The sequence below is a fragment of the Echiichthys vipera genome (assembly GCF_963691815.1).
Source record: "Echiichthys vipera genome assembly, chromosome: 7".
NCBI lineage: Eukaryota > Metazoa > Chordata > Actinopteri > Perciformes > Trachinidae > Echiichthys > Echiichthys vipera.
The window spans coordinates 22,908,386-22,920,620 of NC_139832.1; the positions used below are offsets into that span (position 1 = coordinate 22,908,386).

At 41.6% G+C, this 12,235-nt stretch overlaps 1 protein-coding gene across 1 annotated transcript; it reads left to right on the forward strand.

Moving 5' to 3' along the window:
- Positions 1–1,377: 1,377 nt before the first annotated feature.
- On the forward strand, positions 1,378–10,167 carry lrrc56 (leucine rich repeat containing 56; the record flags this gene model as incomplete). The annotated part of the gene is made up of 12 exons (XM_083916930.1): positions 1,378–1,548; positions 2,001–2,088; positions 2,652–2,712; positions 4,335–4,431; positions 4,638–4,835; positions 7,289–7,466; positions 7,556–7,786; positions 7,988–8,055; positions 8,637–8,779; positions 8,882–9,096; positions 9,294–9,630; positions 9,990–10,167. 12 exons carry the CDS (start codon positions 1,378–1,380, stop codon positions 10,165–10,167), a joined length of 1,965 nt encoding a protein of 654 aa, XP_083773056.1.
- Positions 10,168–12,235: the final 2,068 nt, after the last annotated feature.

Sequence of the window (12,235 nt, forward strand, 5' to 3'; positions counted from 1 at the left end):
AGTGTCGAGCCCACGCCCAGCTCTATCAAACATAGAACCGCCCCGGTTACCGTGCATGTTACTGCTGCGTTCATATCCTGTCGGAAATATGGACACTCAGCGGTGAAGACCAGGCGACTCCCAGTGTTTACTAGTAAATTAAAGTTTACAAAGCGTCACTTAAACGTGACAGACAATACATCCCTGCAAACATTTGAATGCAGTGATATCGATCACTGATGAAGTATTATTTGGCTATAGAACCAGCAGTGGCCTGATTTAAAAAAAATCACATTTTCGCTAAGAAATCACAAAAACTACCTTTCAATGTGAAATTTCCCCTTAATGTTATTTCCCCTAAATGCTCATTATGACCTGATTGTTGTGTAATACAGTCCTCGCTTCACGTGTAAATCTGGTGGAGAATATTAAATCCCTTTCAAATAAAATGTATTTTATCTTTGTTGTTCCCATTTTATTCACTTTTGTCTCATTTTATTTTACTTAGTTTGTAAAATAAATCAGAATCAGCATATATGATGTTCGTGAGGTCTTATATTGCGAAATGTAATCCAAAAAATATTAAATAAATACAATACAGTGTCCTCCCTGATGGCTGGGGCTTGAGAAGCAGTTATATTGCCTTGTTATTACTTAGTATGCCATAGCTATAATTATTAGAATATGTTGTATGTTTCCATTTTCACTCTTTGTGTAAACTTAATAAACCAGTTATCGATTTATATTTCTCCCTTATAGGCTTCATAATGTGGAAGCATGAATTATGCCTATGGACAATAGACATTAACATGGCATTTCCAAAGGCAGAGCTTACAACGGGCATTTGAAGGCAGCATCAGACCAGCGTAGGCGGGTTAGGGTCATGGTAGTAGAAACAGATGCCTACAAATCGATCTTTGATCATAATAATAATGATAATATGTTAGTTGTAATAGCTGTGGTAGTAACCTCAAGTGTTCCACTGAAGCGCTAACTAAATGTGAACTACATGTCCCAGGGAGCAACGGGGCTCTCAGTGTCGTATCCAGGAAGTTGTATGTGGTTGTCAAGCAAACTTTTGCTTGTAAGCAAAGTGCTCTCAGTCTGAAAATGTATAGGTCTTTTAGTCTGCAGTTTCCTGCAACGGATAGATAGTAATTCTATTTAAAAGTACTATAATAATACTTTTCCGTAACAGCACATATCTTTGTAATTAGCTTACAGTGGAATATTAATTAATTTGCCTCCTGCATTTACTTAGGTCAACAACGCTAATTTGTTAGCTAATGTAACGCTAGTTTTAAGCTCGATATAGGTAGGTTACTACTGAGTATTTCCTCTTTGTTAAAAAGCCATTAAGGTAAGACACGTCCATATTATTTCAGGCAGCCCTGAGAGATGAGCTGCTGTCATGGGTCTGTGGCCCAGGACGTCCGGCCTGGCACAGCACGAGTTCTGGTGACTGAGCTGAGTGGATCAGGACACATCAACCCAACCCCGGCCACCAAACTGTGTGAGGACTCTGAAACAGCAACAGCGGTCCAGCTTTACCTCTCTCCAGAGAAGCTGGTGAGTTTGCAGAAGTGTTCATCCCACTGGTACACTCAGTTCTCCATTGCCTTTGTCTGAAACATGTGGTTAGTCTAGTGACTAGTGCATAATAGGCTAGCATTAAGTAAACCTCCATTATCTGAAATATTGTACAATTTCATTGTAGTGTGCTTAACAGCCGCAGTAGAGGCATTAATGTAGCTGGATTCCAAGATGTCTGTGGAGGCTGGGGTTGAGGGATAACCTTGCACATGTCAACATGGAGATAATACTTAACATCTAGGCTACTGTAAGCATCCATCCCATATTATTAAGTGTGCATTATTGCAATTAAGTATTTTTGTTATTGCCTTCTTCTGTGCCTGATGAACTGCTCTATGAACACTAAAAGTAAATATTGAATGGTGACACTATGTAGTGTAAAGACAAAATCCTGTTTAGTATATGCTCTTAATTTCCATCCCACACAGGAATCGCTGTGTGGAACTCAGGACCTCTCTCACGTCACCTCGCTGGAGATCTGCATTGACACACAGGAAAACACACTGGGTAACTTTGGTAAGATATACAGTGCATCAAGGCTTTTACAAACACAAATCAAATAACAATATGTAACAATATTGCTCAATGTATGTTGTTTGTATTGGTATTACTCATTATCACTAGGGTTACTTGTGCTAACATGGCCACACACTCAGAACTCAGTAATTTTATTTAAATTCAAACTAAATATTTTTATAATGTGTACAGTGAGGATGATGATTCATAACAGATGCTTACTGTACAATGACCACATAGACAATCACATACCGGAACTAGATAAGAGACAAATAAAGACATTGCTATGACGTACACAACGTATCCGTACGAGATTTCCTCTCAGGTGTGCCAACCGCAAGGCACGATGACTGAGCTGATAGTGGTGTAGGCACATGCCATGAGGCACAACAGAGCAGTGTCTGCACATGTGTGAGTCATGCCTGGTAGGTACTCTTAGTTTTAATTGAGGTCAAACGCCTAATTAGGTGAATTTTGAATTGAATTAGTAGGCCAGCATATAAAATAATCACCCCACTGTTACATTAAGGAAATTATAACTTTCTTATCTGATCATCTTGCAGGTGCCTACTTGCCCAAGTTGGTGCAGCTCAAAATGAACAATAGCACAATTATGTCAGTAAGGTAAGCATGAATACTACTGTTATATACATACTATCTTCTTCTTTTCTTCCTGTTTTGTATTCTTGAAAAGCAGACTGGTGAAACATCATCACACCCATATCATGTTGACCGATTACCTCATGGCATACTACAGATTCTCAAGAAGCTGCTAATCCTTAAACCTAAAATCAAACACAGCGTTTAAGGTCCCATGCTCATTTTTAGGTTCACACTTTTGTATTTTCGGTTTCTATTAGAACATGTTTACATTCTTTAATGTTCAAAAAACTCACTTGTTTTCCTCTTACAGTCTGTCTAAATATACCTGTATTTACCCTCTGTCTGAGCATTTCAGAAAAAAAAAGACAATCTGCTCTGATTGGGCAGCGTCTCTGGGTGTTTCACATCTGTGCTCTCTGTACAGTCATTGCAGTCGGGGAATTATTGTAACAGCACTTTAGCTAGCCTTTCTACAAGTATATAGTATAGTTGTGACATCACGATGAAACAAAGTCCTGACAGCTCATTTAAGGGCACAGTTTCTGAATACAGGCTGTGTGTATTTCTCTGTGGATTGAGTGTTTTGATACTTTCACAGTCTTTATATAACACCTAGATTTGCTTCGTAATCCAAAAATACATGGAAATCTCACTTTTTACAATATGGGACCTTTAAACAAAATTGAATTTGTGCTACTGATGCTAGCTTCTTGTCGCTGTATGACCCATTTTATGTTCACCTTGTGTTTAGAAACAATGCAAGCAGGTGAAGGTCTTTTGACCTAGAGCAGTAATGGACACATGGGGATTACTGTCATGCTTGACACTGGTCATGTGTGCGAAAAGAGTCTAGGAGGGGCCTTGGAGGCCATAAAAAGAAGTGCTTTGAAGCAGAATAGTCACGGGGAAGTGTAGCGTAGTTGCAGTGCAGGTGTAGGGCTCTGCTCTGCCAAGGTTGTCCAACAAAGACTTGTGATACAATGTTTCTGCATTGGAGATGCATGTTGCTACTTGTAAACCAGACACCAACAGATGTGCTGCTACAGTCTTAGAGATAGATACACATAGAGAACAGGTTCAGGTATCAGTTTTGAGAGGAAATATGTACAGTTTTGAGAGGAATGCTACCAGTTTGTTTGCAGCCACAGCTGTGTTGTCAAAATCGGATAGAAAAAACCCCAATAAACCTCCAGGATAAGACACACACACACACACACACACACACACACACACACACACACACACACACACACACACACACACACACACACACACACACACACACACACACACACACACACACACACACACACACACACATACACACACACACACACACACACACACACACACACACACACAGACACACACATTGTGAATTGACCTTATACGGTAAGAGGACAGGTAGAGAGAATTTTTACCAGAGAGAGGGATACAAGAGTACAAACAGAAAGATAGGGAGCTGTCTGCCCTGGGCTGTGGGAGCTCTAGTGGAGAGGGTGGTAGGGGGTTTTAGATTCACTGACTCTGAGACACTGAGACTCAGCTGGGAAGGTCAGAGCAGGGGTGTGCTGTAGAGACAAGTGGCCAAGGGACTGGATAGCCTACCCCATGATTCAGTTTGTGCTATTTTGTCCCCTTAGAGACCTGGGGACCACCCTTTCCCACCTGCGTGTGCTGTGGATGTCTCGCTGCTCCTTACAAGACCTGGATGGCATTTCTACTTTCACCTTTCTCAAGGTAGAGTTTATAGGTTACTAATGGATATGTGGAGGGACTGTTCAACAAATTGTTTTGGGGTAAAAATCACGAGTGGCATGCTTTCCTAACATTATCTTTATTAAAGGTTTTGACTGTATATAGATCAAAAGCTCTTGGACACCCTTTCTTCCCCTCTACCAATCTTTACTACAGGATGCTGTATGTACACCCTCTTTCTGTTTCAGGAGTTGTATGTGGCCTATAACAATGTGTCAGACCTGAGTCCGGTTGGCATGCTGGAGAACCTGCAGCTGTTAGATCTGGAAGGAAATGATGTGGATGACCTAGTCCAGATTCAGTATCTCGGGTTGTGCGGCAATCTCCAGACACTCACCCTGGAGGGAAACCCTGTGTGTGTGCACCCACACCCCACTACCATCCTGGTAGGGAAATGTTCTGCTAAGTGTGTACAAAACAAAATATTATTAAATTTATCATCACCAGAAAAAAAGAGATAGCACTCGAATAAGGTGACAAAAATCAGATTTAACTCCAAATGCTGAATTTTCACTTCACCAGACCTATCTTCCTGTTCTTGTCAGGCTCCTTGTTTGTCTTTTTTTCAGGGGACGCAGATATTCGACAAATAAGCATTGTTCCAAAGGGAGTGCAGTGGAATTGGAGACATCAGGGAGAGCCAAAATTAGCTAGAAAAGTCATGCATCTGCCTGTACTGTGCTTAAGACAAACAATCGTTTCTGATCAGCAATTGTGTCCCATCCAAGCACAATGATGCTTTGATGATAATGCAAGGATAATGTTTGTTGAAATTGATCTATTAATATTATTATTACATGTTTATATGCTTTAAAGTCATAATCCGTAAGATCTGCAATACCTTGTTTCAAGCGGCCTCTTGGACGGTAAGATGTATTTGCAGGCAAGCCTGTCTCCTGTCAGGTTCACGTTCGCTATTTGTGTTTTTAATTTTTTTTTTTAACTTTATTGACACACATTAACCTCTCTACTTCTAGTCCTTCCCTCTATTTGGTACCCTATTAAACATATACAGTACACACACACATGTTCCATGTTCCTACACTTCTGCCCTTACTCCAAGCCTGACTCAGAAGTTGGAAGTTCCCGATTTCCGATTACAATGACCACAGACCAACCACTGTCAGCAACGTCACTAACATGGCGGCCTTTTTAAATATAGGGAGGTAATGTCGCCTAGGAAACTCAGATTAGAATACTTTGCAAAAAGGCAAGAAGAAGCGCTTTCTTTAGTGGGTCATATGATCAGTGAACATTGTTTTAACTCACTCTTCGATAGATACTAATTTAGCAAACAATTAACTAGATGAAAATCTTACAGATTATATCTTAAATGTTAAAAAAACATTTTATTTTTCTCTTATTCTGTCTGTCTGAATATACCTGCATTCACCCCCTGTCTGAAACACTCTGTTTAGTGCCTGTCTCTTGATCTCAGAAATAGAGAACGGTTGAATCTGAATAAAAGCTTGAGCAAGGCGCTGGGCAGAGTTCCTCAAAAGAAAGTGTTGTATTCAGTTGATGTTGTAAGAGTAACTTGCAAATGCGACTTGTGGTTCTGATGTAGGTATCATTCAGTTATTGTCTCTCCTGTGCTAGCAGGCTGTCAGCCCTCATGGCTTTGTCAGATAATGACTGAAATGTAATTAGCATGCGCTGAGACATGAAAGTATCTGTGTGATCTCACTGCTCTGTATCTGGGTCTTCAACACACCAGATAGGACACTGGTGGAGGAGTCATCGAAAAGAGCAAACATAAGTCATCATGACACAGAATGTTTTATTACTACTTTGCAGAGCTATTTGATCTCTTTGAAAACTTGCCAATACATTTTTATTTAGTGAATACACCTGCTCACTTTGGACCTAATTATTCGGCTATAGAGTGTAGCTGGATATACAAGGTAGAAGCTGCTTTTCTACCTTCTGCTGATTCGAGGCACAGTGTACTGTGAGTTTTTTGGGCGACTGTGAATGTGTTTATTTACACCCACCGCCAGAGCATTAATTAGGAAACTAGGGCAATGAGGGAAGATGCTGAGCTGAATATGCAATAGGCCTGCGCTTTGTAGTGACTGAGGGGTTCTTGGGTTTGCTCTCTTGCCAAACTATCACTCCTCTTGCGCTCTCTCTTTCCATCGGACACACACATCCGCTGACTTCCTCTCACCCAACCCTCATTCTCCTCCTCTTTTCTCTTCCGTTTCCTCCCTGCCAGCCCTTCACTCTCTTTTTCATTCACTGCATCTGTGTGGTTTGGTGAAGGGCAGGGGTGCCGAGCTCTAATGTGATCGCTCGGTAGCTCAGTGAGTTACTGGACTCTCACTCACTCTCTCTCACAAAGAAATGAAGTCCCCCAGATTCATTAATGAAGGTTAGTTAATACGCATTTTACTAATGTGATGCGTGTACCAAACCTGACATCTCCTTTACAACATTTCCTGGTTCTTTATTATCTTTGGGGCATCAATTCATAATAAGTATTATGCATCACGTAATATAGCTAGTGCAGTAAGTACAGTGTTCTGTAGCTACAATGGAGTATAATTTGAATTACAAGTGTAACAGTTCCATTTCTGGAGCCGACAGGAGTACTAAACATCATTAAGTGGATCAGCCTGTCAAGCACAGATCTGAGCAGTCTGTTCATTAAAGGAATCTTTTACATAATTATCACTGGCACATAAAGTGAAACCACAGAATGGTCACAGCAGGAATATGTGTATTAGTGATGTTTTTCTAACAGAAAAAAAACAGTGTTATATAATGCGCTCATGGCTTTTTGCCCTCTACATTCACCATGCCTCTCTCTTTCCTATGCTCCCTCCCTTCTACCCAGACAGCAGACTATAGTTATCGGGCTGCAGTGAGGGAGTTGGTCCCTCAGTTGCGTTACCTAGACGATTTAAGAGTGGAGGAGGATGGGCTGAGCTGCAGCAGCACCATGGGAGAGGACTGGGCCATTCTCCTAAACTCCATCAGAGACTGCAACTCCTCTCAGACAGCTACAGAAGACGGTGCATGAATGTGTTTTTTTGAGTGATTCAATGCAGACCACGTAATTACAGCTGTGTGTTTAATGGGACGCTCGCTTTTGTCTTTGTAGAGGAAACAGCAGACGGTGCATTTCCTTACAGCAGACCCTGCTCGGCCAGGCGCCCTGCTTCTAGCCGCTCCTGCGTCTGGCCCCTCTCTTCAGCAGGCTTCAGACCCCTCACTGGCTCCAGACCTATTTCAGCGACCAGGGCGGGGGTTCTCTCCCCTCCCGGATCCAGACCTGGTTCTGCAGACTCAGATCTAGCAACAGTGGAAGCAGAAACCAGCATCCTGACACATGGTTAGGCACACCAGTTGCTGTTTTTCTCCCTGAAGTTTCTGTCCAACTTCCAAGATTTTATTTTAGTGCCTGTTCTTTTGTTTCTTTTCATGAGAATCACTCTGTTCACTTTTCTCAACAGTGCCACCAAGAGGCCTTTTAGTGTCAGATAACAGTTTCATTATTCACTGAAATCCTTCTCTTGTCCGTTCCTTTTTGAAGGAGCTGGCAAGATCCTGTTCTGCGGAAACCCAGTCCAGGCTATTCGTGCAAGAAGAGAAAAGATGAGGGTACGTGGTGTGTGTCGGGAGGAGAAACAACAAAATTCCTTCAAATCAGTGAAATAACATCTTATTTCTGGAAATACAGGTCCCTGATCATCAAATAACAAATTATTCCACACCAACCTATCATTTCTTGCATGCTATTTTCTCATAAAGTAGAGCATGCAGTATTGACTGAAAGAAATAACGATTTATGGGCTTTGGCGGGCGTCTGACACCACCTGCTCATCTCTTAAATGTCATGTCAGTATAAACAGAAGGAGCTAATTATTAGCAGGACAGAAACCTGAGAGGGCATGGGGATGGGGATGTGTGAAGGGTGCAACAGTGTCAGAGCGACTTGACAGATGGATTTCTCACTGCCAACGCCATGTTATCTGTCATACTGGCATGTATACACACCGCTGCTGTGCTGTCACTCTTTGCCTTCCTGTTCCGTCTGCTCCTTGTGTTTGCTCTCCCTCTCTGTCTGGCCATCGCTCCAGAGTCTATCCATAATTAATGTACTCAGCTCTTAGGCCCCTATTCTGTTATGTTTCCTAGCTTCATCTACTAACCCTAATGCTCATTCCTCTTCGGTCTCACAGACAGCACCGACCAGGTCTACTTTCACCCCCCGAGACCTGCCCATCCATGTACCAGAACACACGTACGACCTGGAGGAGCCCGATGTTAGAGAACGTTTTGATGTGTTTGCTGAGCTTAGAGCTTGGAGGGAGCAGCATAGCAGGTACTCCTTTTTTTCTGAAGCTGAATGTTCTGAAAACCTGGTTTCCTCTGCAGACCTTATAAAGGGGAGTGAAACTTAACATCTTTCTACATTGCTTTTCAGGCGCCTCCAGGCAATAGGGACCGAAAGATCACCACAGGTCCTGGCTATCCGGCATAGTGATGATGAAGCGGTGGGATGTGATGATGATGACGATGAGGAAGAAGCCTTCGGTTGTGTAAGGAATGACAGTAGTGATGAAGAACATGGAGTTGAGAAGCAAGATGACAGCCTCGATACTGCTTCAGCATATTCCTCTTTCCAGTCTCTTTCCCCAGGTGAATACTCACTGTATGAACCTACTTCCTGATCCTTATAAAGAGACTGAGAGACTGAGAGGATTTAAAAACTGAAAATGATCGGTCCATAATAATATTGAAATTAAAAACAACCACAATATGTATATTATACAGTATATGTACAAATGTATAATGGCAGCTATAAAGCTTTCATAATGATTTTGTTTTGTTTTCAGACAGAGAAGCTTTTTCCCCTGAGATGGCTCCACCGCCCCTGTCCCCAGACACTACGCTGTGTCATTCTCCCCCGATCAGTGCCACACTAACAACTGGTAACCGTAAACCACCAGGGATCCGCGCACGTAGGCTACGACTCAGCCAGAGCAACTCAGAACATTTACCTGATTTCGGCAGAGTAGGGCGCTCCCCTGGGATAACTGCAGGAGACGCTGACCTCAAACTCCAGAGGGTCCAGCAGTTGGCCAGAAACGATGTGCCTCTGTTGCCCCTGCCTGTACACATACCTCGCCCGCCTCCAGCAAGTGCCTTGGGTAAAGGGCTCATGGATTCATGGTATGGCATTATTAATACTTTTATATATCAGTGTGCATGTATTTATAAAAACAACAGATTTTTTAGATTTTACTCTGTTTCTACTGTTTAAAGGTCCTGTATGGTTTGAATTCATGCAGTTCTTAATTTCGAAAATGCTATGCATTTTTTTAGAAAAAAAAAACTGAATTGGATTTTGAATTAAACAGGTGAGTTAGATTTAATTCATCAGTGAATGTTTGAGAAACATGACCATGTGTTTTTCCAAATGCTTGATGGGATAAAATTAGAATTAAAGTCTTCAAATGATTGATTAGTTCTTGAGTTGAACTTAATTGTACATATAGGGTGTGACTAAAGAAAGGTTCTCCATCTTTCAGTGCAGGGATGGAATTATCCAGTTCACAGTCTGGCAACAAGCATCTTCAAACTCCTCAGATGTCCAAACTCCTGGACAGACCAGCGATTACTCGTCCTCACACAGCCAGGGCAGCTCTGCAGAAACATCACCAGCACCACATACACCAGCCCTGCAGAGGGAGCTCACACCCAGACTGACACCAGAATGGGCAGATGTTTAGCTGTCTGTCCAGTGATGAGTATGATTAGCGTGACTGCTCCATACCCTTCATAACAGAGCAGTAGGATGGGAAAAAAAAGATCCAGGAGATATTGAAAGCATTCCCAGGAATATTGGGACAAACCAACATCCAATGAATTCACAGTGCTTTAGTGTGAGTAACTGAGTAATCAACATGAGTACCAGGGTAGTTAGAGGACTTGCCGCACTGAGATCGTCCCTATATTGCCACTGAGTTGCTGGTTTTCTAATGGTTATTTTTTGAGCTGGATAGAAAACAGAGGATGTGACCTCACATCTGCATTTCTAAGGTTGAAACATTGAAATGTGATAACTAAAATTCTACCTTGTGTTTTACCCAATAAAAAAACTTAAATCAATTTTAGAATCTCTTTGTTTAAAACTGAGCTAGATGGTTAATAAAATGTTACGGCTAATGTCAGCTAAGGTTTCCTGCAGTGACAGTCCTGACATCCATGGTGTAATACTGACATGTTGCCACCCGAGGGCACTATCTGTAAGCATTAAACTCATTTCATTGCTTTAACCAAAAATCCTTCAAATATGCCACCTTGAAACTCGAGATTCATTCCTTCTGTTTCCTGTTTGTCCACATCTAAGGTAACATTTACATCATAGAGAGTGCATTTTATAATGTGCAAGCAGTAAGCGTGCAAGCTTTGACCCTGGTAATACAGGAGATAATGTTTCATCGTGTATTGACTGATGACACACAACATGAGTAATGGAGTGGAACAAATCAAGTCCATTTAGAGCTGATATGTTCTAACTGTGACATATACTGTTGTTCTCCTAGAGCTATGGGAAATTACCCATCCATTGCACCATGAAGGACACTCACTCTCAAACCGATTTTGTCCTGAGAAAAAGTATTAGTAGTACAAAAGTATTTTTTTAGTAGTCACTGTGAGTTGGTATTTGGGAAGATGAGGACCAGAGAGGCAGCCTCATCTAATACCTTATGAGTTCATATTATGCAGAGAGTAGTAGTTTGTTTTGAAGATGTCACACTGATCTCGACACAAACATTTCCAAACTTGCCGGGATTTATGTATCAATACTTGAAGTGAGTGCAGACACATTAAAAACACTTCCCATATTTCTGTCAATGCTGCTTCACATATTTCCACAGAAACAGGATGTAAATAAACGAGTCGAAGCAACAAGGCGGTCATTAAACCTTGAAAGCACTGTTAATACTCCTTACCCCAGTGTTGGATTAAGAGATGTACATGTCAGACACAGGAATGTGTAGTGTGTGTATATCCTCTCAACCATGAGACAGCTCTTATGTAACATGTTAATGCATTTCTTACCTTCTAACAACTCTTTCCATCACGTAACTGTATCACCTTCGATTGTCCCCTCATGCAGCGCTGCTTCATTTGTGACATTGCTTGGCCCCTTCGCTCCCTGTCAGGTGTTTTCATCCACGCTCTCATCTCATTGGTGCTGAAACACAGATGGAGGAGAGTGGAATGAAAGGAGAGGCCTTTTATGGTGGAAAAGTAGGATAGTGTCCACCTACTCTCTCTGAATATCTCATTCTCACAGCAGGCCGAGACTGGGGACCTAATCTGGCCTATAGGAGGAGCTTTCTTCCACTCCCAAGTTATTACCAGATGATGTGATAACCCAGAAGGGCCTGTTTTTTCCTTGAGGCTTTGAGATAGAACACTATGAGAAAAGCTTCAAATCAAAATTTCCTCTAATAGGACTGATATGGAGTGAAACTAAAGTTTTGGTATAGTTGTGATTTTTCAGCAACAATTTATTTTCTTGATAGCATTTTGAGTTACCACATTTATCATAGAGGAAATGGTTTCTTCTAAAAAAAAAACATGCCTCTGTCTCTCTGTCTTCATCTAATAAAACACCATTGTGTTTAGGGAAGCCAGGGTCCATGGAGGTGGCCTTTTATTCAAAAATCGAATTAAAAAGACAGTTATAGCGCTGCAGTGCCACCACGTCACAGATTTGCTTTGTGAAACCTTTTCCCCAGAGATGATTATAAAAAACAGAAGA